Genomic DNA, 22,006 nt, shown 5'->3' with positions numbered 1-22,006 from the left:
CTTAATATACAGTTGATTACACATAGATTTTCTGATCATAATGTTATATTAAATATCCAAACTGAACATGAGCTACACAAATTAACCTCAATTGTCTGTAACCAATTGCTTGAGCCTCTTATATTTGCTCAGTTTAAAAATTAATTAAGATATGTACTCAGACATTGAGTCACATACAGTTTGAGTCAAACTCGTCTCATTTTACTTTTCGCTGAAGTTTTGAATTAATTTTACCCACACTTCTTTTGCAATCACCAATCTGAATTTCTAATAGCAACAAGTTAAGAAAACGATCCGTACAAAACAGATATCTGAAGAGACAAGCTTAAAAAATTCCACACGACTTGAGAAACACCTCTGAAGAACCTTCTAGAAGACCATTAAAATTGAGTGTTAATAGTATCACTACTATAGAGTAGTACATATAGTTCTTAAATTCAGAGAGACTAGAATATTTTCAAACATCTATATATATATAAAGCACAAAACGGCGATGGAAATTTTATTCCTTAGCGACCACAATATTTAACCTTAGAGACCTCCATAATCGAACTAATAATCCTCTATATCGTTGGAAAGGTCCTGATGAGAAAAGCTTAAAATCGTTGTTTGAGTTTCTAGGTGGTAGGGATCAAAAGCTAGTTAGGTTCAAACATTTTCCATAGATTTACATTGAAGTTTGTTCACTAGAATAACATTACCCACAATGACCATTAAATACAGTAAATTTGTGCATATTAAATTTACTCGCAAAAATAATATTATTCTGACAAGATACGAACTGAATGGTAATCTAAAAGTAACTCTTAAAGAAGTTGAACTCATAAGGGTTGGGTGTTATGCTTGATAGGAAATTGACTTATCTCTACCACATAGAAAATGTAATAAGCAAAGCGTCAAATTATTAGGTTTTATTATGCGACAAGGTCGAAATTTTAAAGATGCCAAAACAAAAATCTGTCTTTACAACAGCCTTGTCCACAGTCATTTAGAGCACTGTAGCGTTGTTTGGCGCTCACCTTATTCTACACACTACTTAAGATTGGAGCGTGTGCTGAAAAGGTTCATGTGGGATCTATCACAAATTTGCGAATATTTACAAAAAATTAAAACACTTTAGCATGATGACTCTTGAACAAAGATTTTTGGACTTAGTTTTATATAGATTGCTTAGAAACAATTTAGACTGCCCCAGTTTTCTACTGCACTATCCCTCGCATGTGTAAAGTATATAAAAAATTCAGTTCGATAATTATTATTGATATAAATAATTATTCCCCTAACACTATTCCTAAATTAGTTATCAGCAATCTAGTCACGAGTGTGATAGATCACTTTTGGTCCGAGAGCTGGCACCAATTTTTGGGTAGGTATTTGAGGCAAGCTGAAAACTTGGTCTCTACCTCTCCTGATATACACCAACTCGGAACTGCAAACATGGCTGGTGAGTAGCGGAGCTAAATAAACACCTAAATTTTTAAAAATATTTTTTTTTTTTCAAAAAATATGTATGCGGCAACATACAATTTATATATGTTGCAGTTTGATGTTTACAAAATAAAAAAAATAAGCTAGAAAATTTAGTCGGGGTTTTTACATTGCCAGGCGAGTGCAAAAATATGTAAAAAATGTATTCGAGGCAACTTGAAATTTTTAAAAATAATAATATTCCCAAAAAGACAGGTCATTTTAGTTGAACTTTCTACCTGCCAGGTGATCTAAAAGTTATGTATAGGCGAGTGAGTAGCGCTATAGGCAAGCTGTAGTGTGAGAGAGAGCGCTTATCGGCAGCTGTCTGCGTTCTTGCTTGCCGCGTTACTATTGGCTCTTATAAGATCACGTGACTTACAATAGTCACGAGGTTTCTAATCGAAATTTCGGAGTAAAAAAAAGATAATTTTGTGATTTGTGCTGAAAACGGTTTGTGTAAAAATGATTGTATTGATTTGTTTCTTTTAAATGGACATAATATTTATTACCGATCGCTTTAAAGTAAGCCAGATGTGGAAGGATCCCAAGTGAATAAATACATTGTCAAACAACGGCTTCTCGATTGACTGAATTTGCATCGCTACTTTAGCGATGGCTAAATCATATGTGTCTGTTTCACTTCTTCAGCTATTTTTTGGCTTTCTTTCAATGTCTCGAGACAACGTTTTTAGCTGTTGGTGACTCGTTGATTGGTGTGAGATAACATATCTTCTGTCTTGAAGTATTAAATATCCTTAACAAATTTACTATTGAACCCAACCCACGTGTTAGGGATTTTCAATGCATTTGACAACATGCAAAGTATCAGAGATTGTGGGCGGCGGTGATCACTTAACACCAGGTGACCCGTACGCTCGTTTGTCCTCCTATTCCATGAAAAAAAAGTATATCTATTTTTTTTACTTTTTGTAATGATATAACAGAAATAGACCTTCGCCCACCTGAAGATGATAATAATGTTTCAGATAGTCGTACTTGTTTCTGAAAGGGTTAAGTCTGGAACAATAGCTTCAAACTTACGTCGTCTCTTTTTGGTTTTTGTTTTGTCATTACTTTCAATTTCACATAGTTCTTGATTATCTGGTATTTCTTCAAAAACATCGTCTTCTGAATCCTCAACCCGAGGTGCATTTTGGTAACTAATACCTACAGTGTCGTGCAATGTATTCTTACCAGATGCGGTATCGACGAAACGATCGTAACTATCGTATGCTACTCCAGTACAAAACCCAACTGCTTTAATAATTCCTTCAGGACTTGATAGAGATCAACTTGAAGATGAAACTGTAGCCTCTGTTTCCAACTCCTCAATAGTATTGCAGCTACAGCAATGGCCATATTTACTAACAATCTCAACAACTTTTCGCGAACTTGTTATACTTTTTAATGTCATAGCAAGGGTAATGTGTTTTAACGTTTTTATTTTGCCATGTGACGCATTAAAAATTAAATCTTCAGGCAGTGATGAACTTTTGCCACACTTTTTTATGAACCACATAATACAATTGAGTAAAATTCTTTTATGATTTGGGGTACCACGCATTCGCCTTTTAATAAATCCGAAGTTGTAATGTATTCAGGTAATGGTGTTTTTTTAATATCTAGAATTGTTCGCCTTAAAATAAGCGCCGCGTTTTGGAGAATATCCGATTCTTCTATTAGATTAAATAAGTCGTCGTTGAATAAGTAACCTGCTGGTCCACGAATTTTTTTACTATGTGCTACTAAAATTCGTATTTTATCTTTATATTTATTTCTTAATTTATTTTCAAAGTGAGACTTGCTGAAAACTTTGTTATATTCTTCACCTTTTTCCGCAGCAATATTTGAAATAATATCTAAATAATTATTACAAATAAAAGTGAAAGAATAAAATACATATTTTATTTTTGATCACACTTTCATCGGTAAAGCTGCAAATTTCGTTAAAAGCTTCTTTGTGTGATTTTCTTTGGTAATTTGTTTCAGGTTTGTTTTTCTTCAAGTTCCCGTAATTTATTGAAATAATTCTTTCGGCAAATGCGATGATTATATAAATTATCCGAATTTTGGATTTTTTGGTTAGTTTCTGTTTCATGGATAAATGTTTGGTATCTTTCTAAGGATTTTATTAAAACTTCTTTATTTATCTCAGAAAGCGGTTGTCGTTCTCCTTGATATTTTTTTGAGATTTTGTCTCAAAAAATATTTTTTTTTTGATTAAGTTGGGAATTTTTCTCAATACTGTCATTAAAATTATTATTATTATTGTATCTTTTACCTTACAGAATATTTCATATTGACGGTAAAAAAAGAAGAAGTATCACCTTTTCTACTCCTATAAGGAGTAGAAAAATTAGATCCAGTCACAATATTTTCATAATATTTTTTCATCAAAGCTATAAAGTTCTTATAACAGTTTACATGATATCCATCTATATGGATAGGAATCCCCGGCAAAATAATATTATTATATTTTAATCCATGATGTTTACGGATCTCTAACACTTCGCGACTCTTTTTAAGAGTTTTCTCCACAAAAGCAATCACTCTATCATCGTCTTTTTTGCAAATGACACAAACTAACTTTTCACTAGACATTTTAAAATTATTTATAATTTTAGATTAGTTTATTTTATTTTATTATATATTTACTTAGCTTAGTCGGTCGTTCCTTGTCCAATCTGTAGAATTATTTCTATAGTACCTAGGTAATTAGGCCCAGCCGTTAGGACGTTCACTCATATTTTTATTTTATATTTTACTATTAAATTGAAATATTATATACATTTTAATATCGACCGCGCTGAAATATTTTTAATACATATTTAAGTTTAACAAAAAAACGTAATTATATCTTAAAATATTTGATTCTCTATGAGTTACCCATTACCAAGCCGAAGCTGCCATTAACAAAATATTTCATATCTTGAGCTAATGAAATACAAATATTTATTACTACAAAAAGGTGTTTTAATACAAATACATATTTGATGAAGAAGCCATAAGATATAAATACAGATAAGGAATAAAATATTCAAAATAAAATTTAGATGCTGACTGTACGCCTGCCTGCCGACGTCACGCAGACGTTAATATGACAACAGTTCCGTCCCTGTATCAAACAGCGGAAATTATATATGAGATTGTAAGAAAGATTATGGAGTGAGCTGGTTATTTTTTTTTATGATAATACGGGACGAGACGAGACAAAAATTCTTAGCGGCACTACAATAGCGCTCGTCACCTTGAGACATAAGATGTTTTGTCTCATTTGCCCAGTAATTTCACTAGCTACGGCGCCCTTCAGACCGAAACACAGTAATGTTTACACATTACTGCTTCACGGCAGAATAGGCGCAGTTAAGGTACCCATAATCTAGCCGGCATCCTGTGCAAAGGAGCCTCCCACTGGTTATGATTATACGGTGCACTGAGCACGCGCTATGCCACGATACTCACTCGGTGAAGTGACCTTGTTATGTTCGTCAGCCTTGTCGTCCTGGAAGCGGACGTTCATCTTCTTCTTGGCGCGGAGCCTCTCATCGTCCGGCGACATTATCGACACGCGCTTCTTGGGCCTCTCATCTTCGGACTCCCGCTTCATGTCCATAGAGGTGGATGATGCTGAGAAACACGATGAATTATGAATGACCGTTTTAATTTCAGTTTGGTTTTGCGTAATAACAAATTTACTAAAGGAATCTTGGTAATTTTTGGGAAAAATTGAGGTATAGGTATTATACATCGTGGAGCTACAATATAATACATATAAAAAATAATAATAATAATATAAATCAATGTTCTATATCATTTCGGAACAGCCTGTAAGTAATCTACTAGCGTATTTACGGACACCTACTTGTCCCACGCTGCGCAGTAGCAGAACTCGTAGATGAGTAGCGCCCACGTAAGGGTGAAAATTATAAGTGTAATTTAAAATCTTAAATATTTACTTTACCTTTAAATTTATTTTTTTATGACTACGATTCAGTATTTCTACCCGGGTGTTCATTTGTATGTATTTATTTTAACCAGTTGCACTTATCTATGTTATCTAAACGAAGCTGAAATGTCTGTGTAGCTTTTTATCTTTTCTCGAACTGATTTATATATTTATAAACAGGTGACCAAACCTGGTTTCATACGGATCTAATTCGCAACAGTCTATATATTGTATAAAATATGCATAAATCACTTAAAAGAATTGATTTAAATGAAACCCACGTATGTTCTCACAATACTTGAAGTATCTTTAAAATTTTATTTTCTATCCTTTAGTATACTTAGCATAGATCAAAGAGGATGTAAGTACTACGTAATAAGAGGAAGGACTACCTAAGTAAAATAGAAATTTAGTTAAGTATGAAACGTGCAGTCATTTGACATAAGTGAAATAGTAGTAATTACAGTATCGCGATTGGCCACGACCTATATATATCCGGCTAAAGCGAACAGTTGCTTATAAAACGTAGTGGATTTCGGCTATATCTACTTTTCATACAATCGAGTGAATCGCTTTTTTCTGAGAGAGTTTGAGCCTGATTGGAGTCTAGGATCTTTTGGGGATTTATCGGAAGAACATTTATTCGGGTATATCAAGTTTTCGGACGTGAAGAGGTTCCTAGCGATCAATGCAAACTTTGAACTTACCATCTTGATCTGTCTGTATGCTCGCGACCACTCTGTCGCCAGTCTTAGCGGCCTGTCTGGCTTCCTCCATCTCCCTGACGGCCGCAGCTAGTATGTTGTTCACTGCGGTCTGTGTTGTTGGCATGTCTTCTCTTCGTCTGCGGCGGACTTCTTCAGCTCGCATCATTGATTGCTGGTACATGTGAATCTATAGAATTTTACAATCAATCAATTGGCTATATTCTTGTCACTCATTCAATATGTATAAAAAGAGTAAGGTAAAGGTCAGGTGAGGATAAGTTTTCTCTTAATGTTTATTATAAAGCTCGAAAATATTATTTTAGATTACGCCTTGTTTGTTTCTACTGTTCTTTTTTAAATTGACTTTTACATTGTTGTTTATGTTTTAAAATAAAATAATAAAGTTTATTTATATTTCCATTTACGTATAGTTAAGGTATATTTTTTTTCATATACAAAATGTGGTACTTTAATGTATAATATTTCGCAAATGCAACACTGAACCTAAAAGTACTTATAAATTGTGTCATACCAACAATATTTTTGGAATCTTATTCAACAACAGCACAACAAGGCCGGCCCATTTTCAAAACTTTACCTCTGTTGCCGATTACAGCTGTCTAATGCATATTATATATTATTTGCTAGTACAAAGATCTCCACTTAATGCCCGTAAGCAAAAGTGCGCCTTTGAAGTGCATAAGACATCATTAATATTAATGCATCGCAAAGAACCGTAACCTAGCCAGACATAGTTATCGATTGGTATACCGAACCTACATTACCAACATTGAAATATTATAACTCCCTTTCAAATATTTCGACACAAACTGGGTTTCTACAAGTCACCGTTGTAGGCATTTTTTATAATTAATTTCAATGTACTTTAACTATAAGAATGATGTAATATTTTTGCCTTAAGTACATAATGGCGGAACATTGATGGTTTTTTTGTTACTATGAGTAACTAGTTAACGGGAAAACCGAAACCTTCGACGGTATAAGACGGCTACCATTTTTGGACAGACATATTCTAGTTAAGTCAAAGTTGTTATCATATACAATAACAAAATATCACGCTATGAAAACAGAACACTACTATTATTAATTAATATTTAGATTATAAGACAATGAGAGTCAATATATTTAAAAAATATTATCCTCTACAGTTGTAGAGTGTAGACTGACTGTCTTAGATAAACGGGACCAAACTGAAAGTTCAAACGAATAAAAAAAATCCAAATTAGTCCATAAACAGAAGAGTTGTGTGGTAAAAAACTTAAGCAAATTACACACGACCGGATAACACTGAAATTATGTTTGTAATAGGTAAATAATAAGTAATCTGAGAAGTGTGCGAGCTGTGGATGGATTGACTAATTGACAAGCATTTCACCACCAATATAAGCACGATTGCAGGCTAAGAGGATGTGCAAAAGAGGAAACAGAGTTAAAAAATCGAAATGAGCAGTGTGTTATCTATCGTCGTAGAAGGTCTAAAGTTTAGGGAAAAATCCCAATTGATAATGGGATTACAAAAAGAAAAAAATTAAATTAATTTGTATGTATGTTTGTGTTGTGACATATGTATATCACTTCGAAATGATCATGTCACGCCATTCACATAAAGAAAAAATAGTATGGGGTTTTCTTTTTCCTATATAAGACGTTGCAAACGGGTAAGTGGCACTCCACATGGAAAGTTAAATGCAGCCACACTTGCACATTCTCAATACAATGAAGCCAAGAGATGCGTTGCCTGCCTTTGGGGTGATAGTTTGTACGTATTATTTCTACTGAAATTCCCTTTTCTATATATTAAAAGCCCAATGACGGCGTTGGATATTTTATTCCTCAGAAACCACAATAGGTACATACCCCCATATAGTACATACACGTTGTATAGGTGTTGATGAGAAAAGCTTAAAATCATTTAGTTTGTGTATCTAGGTAGTCTCTAGGTCAAAGGCTCTTCAGGTTCAAATATCTTTCATAGAGTTAGTTTTAATTAGCATTGCATCTGCTTAACCAGACATTCATTTTCTTTGGCCTGTGCTTTGCCGGGGAATAAAACAAAATAGGAATGCCCCTCGTAAGAGGCGTTTAAGGGTATTTACCAGTGGGAGGCTTCTTTGCACAGGATGCGGCTAGATTATGGGCGCCGTAAATAGTGAAATACATACATAAAATAAAAATACATAAAATCACGCCTCTTTCCCGTAGGGGTAGGCAGAGACCACTTCTTTCCACTTGCTACGATCCTTACATACTTGTTTCGCTTCGTCCATTTTCATAGCGAAATTACTGGGAAAATTAGACCTTACATCTTATGTTTCAATGTGACGAGCGCAATTCTAGAACCGCTCAGAATTTTTGGGGTTTACAAGAATCCTGAGCGGCACTGCATTGTAATGGGCAGGTCGTATCAATTACCATCAGCTGAATGTCCTGCTCGTCTAGTCCCTAATTGTAATAAAAACAATGCATACACAGGGGAACGGGGACGAGCGGGTCGTCACTAGTTTTTACATAAAACTCAAACTTCAACTCAGAAGAGGTGCAAATATTTTTTAATTAATAGAAATATATCTACACTCAGACCTCTTTCCACCATATTTCAACACGACTTTTATTAAAATTAATAAAGGCTCGGTTTTATAAATAATTAATGACGTCATAACTTCCACGCAACTTTAATTAACTTTGGTAATCAGTAACGGAATAAATTTAATTAGTACATATCTCATTTAAATTTTTATTAAATGTCAATATGGTTTTAAAAGTAAAGCGTTTTTATTACATTTTTTTTATGAAAATAAGGGACGAGACGAGCTGGACGTTCAGCTGATGGTAATTGATACGCCCTGCCCATTACAATGCAGTGCCGCTCAGGATTCTTGAAAGTCCCGAAAATTCTGAGCGGCACTACAACTGCGCTGGTCACCTTGAGACATAAGTTGTTAAGTCTCATTTGCCCAGTAATTTCACTAGCTACGGCGCCCTTCAGACCGAAACACAGTTATGCTTACACATTACTGCTTCACGGCAGAAATAGGCGCCGTTGTGGTACCCATAATCTAGCCGGCATCCTGTGCAAAGGAGCCTCCTACTTGTAAATTCCAAATAGCTATCTAATGTTACTTTATAATTTAATGTAATGAATTAAGTATTAATACAATATTTTTTTTTATTCTGAGTCGACTCAGTTCGATATTTAAGATTGAATAATCATTTCATTAATGCTTTTTGGCACTAGCACCACTGTCAGAACAGAACAAACTAGAAACAGGATATAACAATTCGCTTTGCAAATATTAAATTAGATATTTTTTATCTCACAATGAGCTCCAACAGCTTAATGTAATTCAATAAGTGACTGTAGCGAGAACATTGAATAGTTTTAATAAGGAAACTTCGGTTTCTATTACCAAGTATAGAAAATAACGACGAAGAAGAAATAAGATATGATTGGCTGTGAAATAATTTTTCCGGTAAACTCGACACAATGAGTGTTAATTACGATAATTATTGTACAATTTTATTGTAGCACTTCGGGTACATGGAATTGATATTTAAAAAAACTTCGATCTATCTCAAGGGCGCCGTAGCTAGTAAAATTACTGGGCAAATGAGAGTTAACATCTTATGTCTCAAGGTGACAAGCGCGATTGTAGTGCCCCTCAGAAATTTTGGGTTTTTCAATAATCCTGAGCGGCACTGCATTGTAATGGATAGAGCGTATCAATTACCATCAGCTGAACGTCCTGCTCGTCTAGTCCCTTATTTTCATTAAAAAAAAAAAACTTTTTTTATGTATTTTTATTATAGTAGCCTCAATATGGGGTTCATTCAACTTTTAATTGAGGCGACCACTATTTTAAATAAAATGATAAATATTGAGATAGAGTTCCGGGGGTCGGGGCCTTTTTACTAGAAATTTCCTTATCTAACACGAAGGTTTTATTTTTTTTTTAATTATCTCTAGCTATATAAAGAGCTATATTCATTATTGCTTATAATTTAAAGACCTTTAAATCTAATTTTCACGTTTTTCAATTTATTACCAGACTAGTATTTAGGCGTGAAAGAGTAACAAACAGACAAACCCACATTTACATTCATAATATTAATCATATAATCAAAATTAAATCTTATTGAAAATTAATTTTATTCGGGAATTTTTTGACTAAGTTGTGGGCCTGTTGCCACCCACAGTTATTTATTTTAAGCCACGTCAGATCTGTCACTTGTCTGATCTCATCATCCCATAATTTATTTGACCACCTCTTTTTCTTTTACTTTCTCTGGGGTACGGTAGGTACCGTATTAATACAAATTTGCTCGATTTGTCTTGTCTTTTTATCATGTATCCTGGTGTGCTCAGTTCCAGATATCATTGATAATAATATAAATGAGGATTAATTGACTTGCGTAATTTGAATAACATTAAGAACAATTCTGATTTATTTTCAGCGCTGATCGAAGTCGCAATGATGCCTAAATGTTTCGATCAAAAATATTGTATGTACATATTTCATCGAAACTTTCAAGACATATCATAGTTTATAATTACTCAAATCAAAATCTTTTTCATTCATTCGCTTATGTGTCAAAAGTTATTGTGATTTTACCATTTACTACTAATTCGGGAAAGGTTGCTCAACTTTAACTTTTTTTTTTTGAATGAGAAGAGAAGGCAAGCAATTATTTTGGATCAACATTTACAGCTTCATCGTTTTACAAATTATTTAAATTAGAATCTATGACTTTACATATGATGCAACAAAAAACACAAGCACTTCGCCACTCACCAGAGCTTCACAAAAATAAAAAAAAAGCTATATATTATGCTATAAAACAATTTCTCCTAATACAGAGTGCATTTAAAACAAAGCAAATTACCAGTATGTACCCATTCTATCTACATTTAAGATCGTTACTTCGGAGCGAGTTGTCGGTAAATCTATGACGTCGCGCTTTTGAATCGAGAACGTGAAGAGAGGTCATTCCCATTTAAGACTATTTGATATACATTTTTTGACTCGAAACAACAGCGTTCCGTCGTTTCATATTTATGGGCGTTGCGAGATTGTCTTATTGCTTCCATATCGTGTATTGTAGTCGTATGCTAAATGATCACGTACATTTCAGATCATGTTAGAGAACGTAGTTTCTCCAATACATGTTCTGTACGCTCAAGATTGTATACGTGCCCTGCGATTTCTACCGCGTAGATTTTTGTCATTGTATTTCTTCTGACTATTTGTAAAGTATACAAAAATTACATTATGGCTACCTACACTACGTCTTCTAGTACGTGATAACCGGTAGATATCCTATCAATTTAAAGCTAAGCGAACTACACGCTTTTTTTAAAGTTGGTATCCCCACCTAATAATAGTAGCTAATCTATATCTTCTAAATTCAAATTAAATTTTGTTATTCACGCATTGGATTGTTGCCTGCATTTTTAAAGGGCCGTATTTGTTGCAATGATCATGCTATTGTAGATATTCATAACGGTGGATATTGACTTGTTATTTATAGACGACAAATTGATAATTCATTTGGAAATAAATTCAATACAATACCAGCGAGAGAAATCATTTATATGCGACTGTAAAAGGATATTTAATACTTGCAAGAAATTAAAAAATGTAAAATGACGATATTATGTTTTTATTTATTAATAATGCAAGGACAAGTGGTTCTCTAGTGGCGTATGTATCAGTAGCAAGTGTCTTCGTATCGCAGCGACCTATGGGGATAAGTTCAAGGCCGGGTATCGAACCGCGAACCAGACTGCAACAATTGATCATGTGGAACGTCAAGGGAGAAAGGTCTTCGGTCCATTGCCATTATACGAGCATATTGGCCACCTGATGTTAACACATTTACAGCTGACCATTCAATGCGTCAATCATGCTAGGTATATTTTTTTTCGAGACAATTTTTAGGATTCCGTAAGGGAAGGGTATTAACGGGTGGAATATCGTTTGCATTAACTTGATTTAATTTTGACGTTTGCATTGATTTGATGTTTGAATTGTCTTGATTTTTTTTTGACATTTGGATTGATTTGATTTTGATTGCGGCCATTTTAGAATGCGCTTTCTTGTTTAAATTTATTTATATTCGTTGTTTCACAGCAAAGCCTTAGTAACAGAGTTCCCCTTGGTTATTCTAAATAATAATAATACCGCCAATATTACAGTACACATAAGTGAGACAAGCAATAAAACTATTACAACGGTAAAATGATATACCGATAAAGTTTCATTGTTAACACAATTTTATATCTTGTAATATTAACATTAACATCAATAGAGTATGCAAATTCTAATTAACCTCTTTGCATGTGGAATATTTACTTTTTCGCGCGTTTTTTTTTCCACAGATTGCTATCAACTAGATAAGACTCGAGTAGCAAATTAAATAAATTACAAACACTTCCCGTCATTGTATGTGTGAGTGTAAAAACATCCATTGTGTTATGAAACATTATTAAACATAATATTCAAATGTTTCACTCTATATTCTAAGTTGTAGTACATTTGCGAGGCGAATTATATTTAATTATTATATCTCTGTTCTGTTCTTGAAGAGTTTTTGTAACTTGTTGTAATAAATCAAACACGCAGAACAATTTCGAAGTGATGTTATTGACTAAACATACTTTGAATTATATGTTGCCATTTTTGGAAATAATGAAATAGCATAATATATGTTGCATTAATAAATAAACCTAGTTTCCTTGTAATAAAAAATATTGTGTTTTATAATATTTTTGATTTTTTGCTTAACAATGTCCCTGTTTGCAGCTTTACTGACGATGCTCTAAATAAATACTATAATAATTATGGAATATTTTAATGAGAAAAAATGTCAAGGCAAGGAAAAACTTTACTCGAAGTGATACGGCCTGCCCAATATAAAACTTGATTGTGCCCAGATTTTGAACACCATCGTAACTGCGCTTGGCAATTTAAGGCATAAGATGTTAGCCCAGAACCTTCCCTAGCTACGGAGCCCTTCTATCTTTTCAATGCGGGATTGCGGATTCGATTTGATGCTCAATGCTCGTTAAAATAAAAGAATTATTATGTACCTAAAAAGTGATGACCAAATCAGCATAGAACCCACTTATAAAATAATCTTTTAAACGAAATGGATGAAGAACTTCAGTTAGTACTTCAGTCAAACTTAAGCAAAAAAAAACAAGTACATATGTATTCTATAACGTTATTATATGTAATTGACGGTCCGCGTCGCCATGACACAAAATACGAAATATTCCATAATAATATACAGCGGCGAAAATGACTCATTGTTTTATTTCGTCATTAAAATCAATTTACCAAACATGTGTCATCTGGCTGGCTAAAATATTAAACTGTGTTATAACTGGTCTACATTATAATGTTTATTTAATGATAATTAACTTAAAAACATCGCGTCACTGCAAATACAGTAACTTCAGGTAGATGATGTGAAAGAGAAGCTTGTGACAATGAAGATAATGCTAATCCTGACTCTGATGATTACGGGGTAAAGTGATCACCATAGGGGAATCGACTTGTTTTTGAAAGAAGCTTTGTATGTAATGAATGCGAAAATTGTCTTAGTCAAAAAATACCATAGAGAAAAGTCGATAAGGAATAAAGTAAGCGAGTTGCTCAATTCAATTCAAATATTATTATTCGATTTTGGATATTTAAAAAAAAACCTGAGAAGCTTCATTTAAACCTTACTTATCAGCTTAGAAGTGAAAAGTAACATTTTTGTGTTTGGCTTCTTTACAATTAATCTTATTTAAAGCATTATGGGTTAATTTTTGAGTCTATGCGAAAATTAAGTGAAAACTGGTGTCGCGCTGCAGGTAAAACCTGCTTTTTTATGGAAAAGGAGGATAAACGAGCGTACGGGTCACCTGGTGTTAAGTGATCACCTACGTCCACATTCTCTTGCAACACCAGAGGAATCACCGAAGTCCCGGAAACTCTTTGAATTCGCTCGTGCTGTGCTCGAAATTATCTCCTCGGCAACTTTTTAGTAGTACATCCCCGGATCATGAGAATTACGCCTACATTGACAGTTAACTTTCGTGAACTCTACATGACCAAACAATAAATGCCTCTTTATTTTTACATCCATTTTCGCATTCAATATAGGTTCTAACAAATACACAACTATACATTAATTACTAGCCTTTTTAAGTTTTTTGCCTATTTCATATTAGTCAATGAGCTCCAATCGGCATCGGTTTAATTTAGCAGACGTCATATTTGTTATAGTACAACAAAAAACGCTTTATCTACTGAGTATATAAAAATATATAATATTATTTTCAAACATTGATTATTTATAAAGTGTTAACAAATATCTAATTATTATTAACTATAGAAATAATTGTACTGATACAAGGTCGCTTAACAGTGTGTTAACCTGGGCCAAAAAAACGATGTATTAAAATATATAAAGCCTCTTTACAATAAATCTATTCAGCCATTAACATTGCCAGGATCAGAAACAATGTTTTATTTTTAGTCTACACTGGTCTGGTTTGAGCGTTCAACAGACAATCTTGTTTTTTTTTTTAAAATACCACTGGCATTATGTACCTTTAATATACTATTTTGTAGTTATACTCTTTGTTGTTAATGCATGCATATCTTGTATTTGAGTGGTCATTGACTTGTGTTTTATTACTTACAATTTAATTATTTAAAATATATCATTGAAATACACGAGTTTCAAGAGTATTTTATTAATTTTAATAATGTCATTCTTGAAATGAACTGCTTATTAGGGTACCGTAGTAAACAAAGAACGCGTATTATTTCGCTATGTTCGTACGTCCGTCTGAATGCGCGGCTTTGCTATGAGACTATTGGTACTAGAAACTTTTTATTAGACACATATATACATACTAGCTGACCCGACAGACTTTTGTACATAATAAATAAAATACTGTTTCTTATTTTTTGAAATATGATTTTGTCAATAATATTTCAAAACATCAATAATTATTTCGTAACATATGCTATTGTTATAATGAAATTGATTCACAGCAGAACTGTCAAACCATGCGTCAATAAATTCTCTCAAAAAAAAAATATGTCCATACAAAACAAATTGGAAATAAAAATAATTATGGGTCTCAACTCGAAATAAAAACTATCCAATCTCTAAAAACTTCCATAATAAAATAAATTCGAATAACTTAATAAATTTATATACATAGGCTAAACAATTTGTTTTATTTTTAAAGTGATAATCCTCACGATGCGGGACTCCAACCCACGACCTCCGGCGTTCCATGCCGGTGCTCTAACCAACTGAGTATCGTCATAAAATCTTGTATGCTTTGTTCAACTCTCAGGTTGTGGCATCATTCAATCATCAATGCCGGAGGTCGAGGGTTCCAGTCCCGCATCGTTCATAAAGTTTTGATTTTCAAATTTTATTTGTGGCATCATTCAATGATCAACGCCGAAGGTCATGGGTTCGAGTCCCGCATCGTTCATAAAGTTTTGTCAAGTTTTCAAATTTTATTTGTGTTAGGTAAGATTCAGACTCTAAACAAGAGCTTTAGACCAAACAGTTAGTCTTCTTCTTCCTGAATGATTAGTTTCGATTTACAATTTTTAAAAATATTTTTTGTTGAAATTCTTGATATAAAAACAATTTCAATCCCTCTAGTAGTGAACTGATTGTCCTACGTAAAAATTGAAAATTCCTACCACATGACTTACTGAAATACCTACACAGTACTTACTGAAATAACATTACAAACACCTAAGTAAACTATTTTTATTCAGCAAATATACAATTTTGTATAATCAAATATGTATTATCATATTAATGAAATAGACATGAAACTTGCCTACAACAATTCAATTTTTTTTTTCTAATTTGCTAACGAACGTATTGTCCAGCTTAAAAAAGCCTAGAAGATATTATTTAAGATTTTCTTGCTTTTAAATTATGACTTTTTTAACTATTTCATATTTTTTGATTATATGAAATAATAAAACATGGCCGATGCGGGATTTGAACCTGCACATCCGGAGATAACACCATCCGACGCTCTCAATGCAACAGATTATAGATATACTTGTTCATTTCTCCAGTAGGTACTCTCTATATGTACAGTGCATAGCGTAGTCAACTGTCATACTTGACTATTAACTTTAGATTTCGCTCTTTCCAATCTAAACGAGCCTACGTCTTTTTTAGGGATCGGTAGGACAGGTTCAAAACTACGGCTTATGAATATGAGTCGCAGAATAAACGCGTTAACACTGGTATCAACGCAGGAACACTATGGAAGAAATTACATCCGGCCTTATGGAATTCTTACTATTCAAGAGGAGCAGAGCCCGCCGAACAGTTTTTTGTTTAAACTACTTTTCATGCACAGAGGTCTGACACCTCAGAATATTCTGTGCTATCTTTCTGTCGTTAAGAGTTTCGGACAGGATGCCCATCGTCATTAAGCATAGAAGTAATCCGGACAGGGTACTGTTAAGCTGCTCTTCTTTCTGTTTGACGTGAAAAGATTTTGCTTAGGCCATATAATATATTTAGCTCTTAAACTGTAAAACTCCAAAAAATCTGTAAGGCATGTCTGTAATTCTTCTTCAAGACTTCACACTCAGTTAAACCATAAGTTTTGTTTGTATAGAAGAACCAGGTTGAGATTTGCCACTGCTTGGCATTAAAGCTACAAAAAGATTTGGGTCATAGAAGGGGAAATATAAACAAAAAGGATATCATCCTAACCCAATCTCCTGACTTCTAATGTTGCTGATTCTCCAACATATTGCACTATTTTATAAAAGGGAAAATATAAACAAAAAGGATATCATCCTAACCCAATCTCCTGACTTCTAATGTTGCTGATTCTCCAACATATTGCACTATTTTATAAAAGGGAAAATATAAACAAAAAGGATATCATCCTAACCCAATCTCCTGACTTCTAATGTTGCTGATTCTCCAACATATTGCACTATTTTATAAAAGGGAAAATATAAACAAAAAGGATATCATCCTATCCCAATCTCCTGACTTCTAAAGTTGCTGATTCTGCAACTCCTGACCTCCCGAGTAGGTTTCAATGCAGACCTGACTGATCTGACAATATGACTCTCCCACATCAAAGAGGTCAGTTGCCTCTCACATTACCTAGTTGCCTAAGATATCCCTTTTCTTTCTCTACCTATAAGGCTTTGTTGTGGATAGGAGAGCCATATATACACATGCCAATTGCCATTAACTACACAAACCTAGGCAGGTATGTATAAACTTATGAATGTTTCACTGTTAAGATGATTTATTGCAAGGGCTTCACAAGTTTTTTAACCTTGAGACCTTTATATTATACCTGAGAGATAGTTTCATATTTAATAAAAACCCCACAAAGTGAAAATATAATTAAAACTATTTTCAATTGACATTTTTATAAGAAACAGATAAGTAATGCCGAGGTCAGGTGACCTTTAGTTGGTAAGGTTTCCTTATATGAATTAATAATTATTATGAAAACATCTCAATGTTTATATACTGTAAAGAAATGTAATGTTTTATATTTGAACCAAAATTTCAGAATATTTAATACTTGGTGTACATAGAAAATCAAAGAGTCCAACATTTTACAACAGTAATGGCTCTGACCTTTTTTTTTTAATAGGAGGACAAACAAGTGTACGGAACACCTGGTGTTAAGTGATCACCATAGCCCACATTCTGGTCTGTAGTCTCCACAGTCTTTGTAGTATTTTATAGTCTATAGCTAAGGTTTACCAGTTTTGTTGTTGTTTTGATAATGCAAGATTACCTACAATGAAGTCGCCTAAATTGATTTGCTTCAATTTTCTATTAGAAAAATTGGTAGAGTAGTAACAAGCAAATTATTCAGACTAAATTCAGGAACTCGGAATCAAATTCTTTCATGAATTCTTGATTATTTTAACATAGTTTATTTCCTTTTCTGTACCCAAGACACCATGTTTGCAAAGTTTATAAATTATTGACTGAATAGTTAATGTTACATTTTGACTGTATCACACAGATGCATATTTGAATTTCTAATAATACAGGTTAGGATTATGAAAGTATGATTAGATTACAAATAATACTTACTTTAATCTTAGCAGTGATCATTACTACTAAACTTAGAAAACCTACTCAAAGCTTGAAATTCTACTTTAAAATGATACTGTGAAATTTGTGGTGTGTCTTCCAAAGACACCACAGTAATAAGAATAGAAGAGAAGTAATATAATATAGAAAAATACACTAAACAATTAATAGTAATTTGAAAAACAAGAGTGTGTACTTAACACATGAGAGAAGTAAAAGCTTTAAACACTCCCTTAGTTGCATAGAGCCGACTTTACCCAACTAAGGCTAGTCTCGCAATCTTCTTCAATACACGAAAGTTTCTACCTCAAAAAACTAAATATAAGAATAAGTTCAATAAAAAATAAGAAACACTATTTAAATCTGATATAACAATAATAGACATAAAATTATTTCTACATCACACTGAGCAAATACAAATTTAAGTAGTTTTTAAATATTAATCATTAATTTAATATTTTTTTATATAGATATTACCAATCTAGATATGGCATACACTACTCTGATATTGATTTGGATATTATATACTTTTGAGTTCAAAAATGTATCTAATTAACATAATATGTAGTAGCTGATCCGATAGACATTGTACATAATAAATAAAATACTATTTTTATGATGTTGTCAATAATATTTCATGACATCAGGAATTATTTAGTAAAATATGCTCCCTGTTGTAATAATAAAATAGTTTCACAGCAGAACTGTCTAACTGTGTGTCAATAAATGCTCTCATAGAAAATATGTCCATAAAAAACAAATAATTATTGGAAATAAAAATAATTATGGGTCCTAAATTAAACTATCCTATCTCACATCATCATCGTTGGATTAAACTGTACTCCAAGAAGTAATCCCCATTAAACTCTGTTCATTAGTTTATGAGTTCACTGGAAACAAACAGCAGGACACTGGACTTATATATATTAAAATATTCAGGAGTCAGAGGAGAGTATTAATTAATAATTACTTTAGAGACAGAAGTTGATGATCACAATAAGGTCTGTCTTTTGAACATAATAAATATTATGTACTATAGACATAGATACATTATAGATTACAGTGTTTCAGAAAACCAGATACAATCAAAAATCATACTTCATATTATGTCGCACGTTGTAATAACATTTAAAATACAATTATAATTGTGTATCTATTATTCTGCTAAAATATGCAGTAACTGTGCTTACATAGTCGACTAGACAATAGAAGTAAACTCTGCATATGTACAAATGAGTGTTACATAGTAAAATATGTCAGCCTAGTCTCTCACTAAATCAGGTGCTCAATGTGTCAAAAGAAGAATTCAAATAATACAAAAGTAATTTCTTACCTGTTTAAGTCTTTCAACATCAGTCCGAGTGGCAGGAAATGACTGAGATGTAGAGACAGAAGCAGTGGTTGCAGTCTGGCTGTATGATGCTGGGTATTCCAGGTTCACATTCAACAACTGTGCTGCATTATCTCTGGCTTCATATGCCAGGCCTCTAATCTCCAGTTCGGATGCTGTATGCATGAGTGACTGCAAATCTAGCTCTTGTACATCCACTGAGCCTTTGTACATAAACTCCACTAAGAGGTTTATTTCCGAAAAAGGTATTCCTTTCAATATCACTATCGGATGCTGACATGGATTGTCCCTAATAACAATTAAATATATGAATATTTCTACACATATCAATTTCATTTATTATTTGACATAAATCTGAATTCTGAGTTCTGAATATCTATAATATATATTATATAATTTAATTATTCTTCATTAAACAAATATAGCATATTTAATTTTGTAATAGATCTTATCACCAGATAAAATAAACTTAAATGACCACTTTTATATAACAAATTTGTATATTTAATACTACAAATCATTTGTGAAAGAGTACTTCATTGATATTAAATTTTGACTAATTATATAAAAAATGAACTCATAGTACAATGACTCACTTGAATATTTGTTCGAAGTAAGGACTGCATGCTGAGAGCACTAGCTTGTGAGCTTTGAGGGTACCGTCCCGGCAGGAGAGCGTCACGTCCGCAAGAGCTGACGAGGAGTAGATCGTGGTGAACAACTGGCTCAGGTTTTGCAGGTGGTTGTTCCACTTCAAGTGGAACGTCTTATCGCTCACCAGCCCCTGCATCTGCACCACAACACTTATTCACTACTTTCAATATATATCCAGAAAACCGTCGCCGCACAGACCGCTACATAAAATTATAATTATTACAATTTATTTTTAGAACGATGCCCGTAAAAAACACTATACGTACGCGGTATGACAGTATAATACTGTAGGTACGCGCCGACGGAATTTAGAGCTATAAAATTTTATTTATATAATATTCGGTTCAACTGAAACATTATTTAACTACCGCGATATATTTTTCTCACCTTGTATCCGATTTTCCCACTTCCCGAATTTTATAAAATATTACTAAAACATCGAATCATTTCACAAAATTTTTTAATACTTATTATGTTACACAGAAAGCCGTGTCGTAAAAAACAGTGGGGCACGCCGTGGCCCCCTCCTTTCCCCTGCCCCCTCGCACACAATCAATATACGGAATATGAGAGCGCGGCGCGCCGCCTCGCCCCCCGCATACTTTATTATACCGTAATTAAATATATACAACTTTGTAATATACGTATAAAATTGTTTATTGTACATTGCTGCACGGGTATCAATATTTAAGCGATGTATTATTCTTTTATATATTCTTATAATACCTATTCGTAGCTATAGTGTAAATAATACCTAAATACTAATATTTTTACAATATTTTTTTAAACAGTAGAATTTATTGTTGAGATTAGACAATAATATTATTCTAATATTATTGTAACACAGTTGTGCATCTAGTTTTATTAATTTATTAAATTAATTTAACAAAAAAACTATTAATATAAGTACTAAGATAAACTTAAAATAAGTATTAAGTTTGTCTAAGGATTTAGCATTTTCAACCCTGCTTGGGCCCCTTCCTAATAATAAATTTATGTCTGCGTCGATGTAAATATGTGTGTAATGCTGTAATAGTACTTGAATATCTTTTAACCACATGCATAAACTTTTACACGCACACATACTCAATAGCTATAGGTGGTATCTGTTTTCTTTTTATTTAGATTCCATCCGTCCTTTCATTTTTTTAAATAGGTACCTATCTACTTATAGTTCGTCGTAGGTTAGTTACGTATCGGTATAATTAATTGTCAATGTAGGTAGGATCTCTATTTTTTATCATATTAATATAAAGATAATAATTCATGAAAATACGTAAAATGTTATTGTAGATATTAAATATATATTACTTAATTATGTACTTATATTATTTTTGTTACCTTAAAGATATATATTACATAAAGTATTGAAATAATAATAAATATTTCTTGTAATATAGAGTTCAATGTAGACTGTGAACAAGGCGTTCAACGTAGTCTTGGCCCACGGGACGAGGGCGCATGAGCGGTTGCATGAATAATATTTCTTCATTACAATTTAAGTATCCTACCTAAGTATGTACATATTATATAAAAGTTATATTCCTCTTTACTTAATGTTTTTGCGAATCGCGTTAGGTTCTTATAACGACATCTGTTCGAATGTTATTAACTATTTTAAGATATACTTAAAGTAATAATAAGAAATTCATTTTATAATTGCTCATATCCAAGTAAATATTATTAGCACTCAATCAAAGAACATGTTTCATAAAATCTATTAAAGTGGAA

General features: G+C 32.8%; 1 protein-coding gene across 2 annotated transcripts in view; it reads right to left on the bottom strand.

The window, feature by feature from the left end:
* Positions 1 to 20,824, bottom strand: part of LOC126967695 (zinc finger and BTB domain-containing protein 44-like) — a 57,059-nt gene extending 36,235 nt beyond the window's left edge. For both annotated transcript variants that reach the window (XM_050812283.1, XM_050812285.1), the window contains exons 1-5: positions 20,663 to 20,824; positions 20,218 to 20,411; positions 19,604 to 19,910; positions 6,124 to 6,310; positions 4,933 to 5,097 (exon numbers count right to left, since the gene is read on the bottom strand). In XM_050812283.1, coding sequence (XP_050668240.1) covers positions 4,933 to 5,097; positions 6,124 to 6,310; positions 19,604 to 19,910; positions 20,218 to 20,411 — 853 coding nt within the window. In that variant the 5' untranslated portion in view covers positions 20,663 to 20,824. The remainder of the gene's footprint in view (positions 1 to 4,932; positions 5,098 to 6,123; positions 6,311 to 19,603; positions 19,911 to 20,217; positions 20,412 to 20,662) is intronic.
* Positions 20,825 to 22,006: the final 1,182 nt, after the last annotated feature.

Source organism: Leptidea sinapis, chromosome 13 (genome assembly GCF_905404315.1).
Source record: "Leptidea sinapis chromosome 13, ilLepSina1.1, whole genome shotgun sequence".
In the NCBI taxonomy this organism is placed as follows: domain Eukaryota; kingdom Metazoa; phylum Arthropoda; class Insecta; order Lepidoptera; family Pieridae; genus Leptidea; species Leptidea sinapis.
Note: the sequence above shows the minus strand (reverse complement) of the source record. Positions and strands in the feature narration are given on the sequence as shown.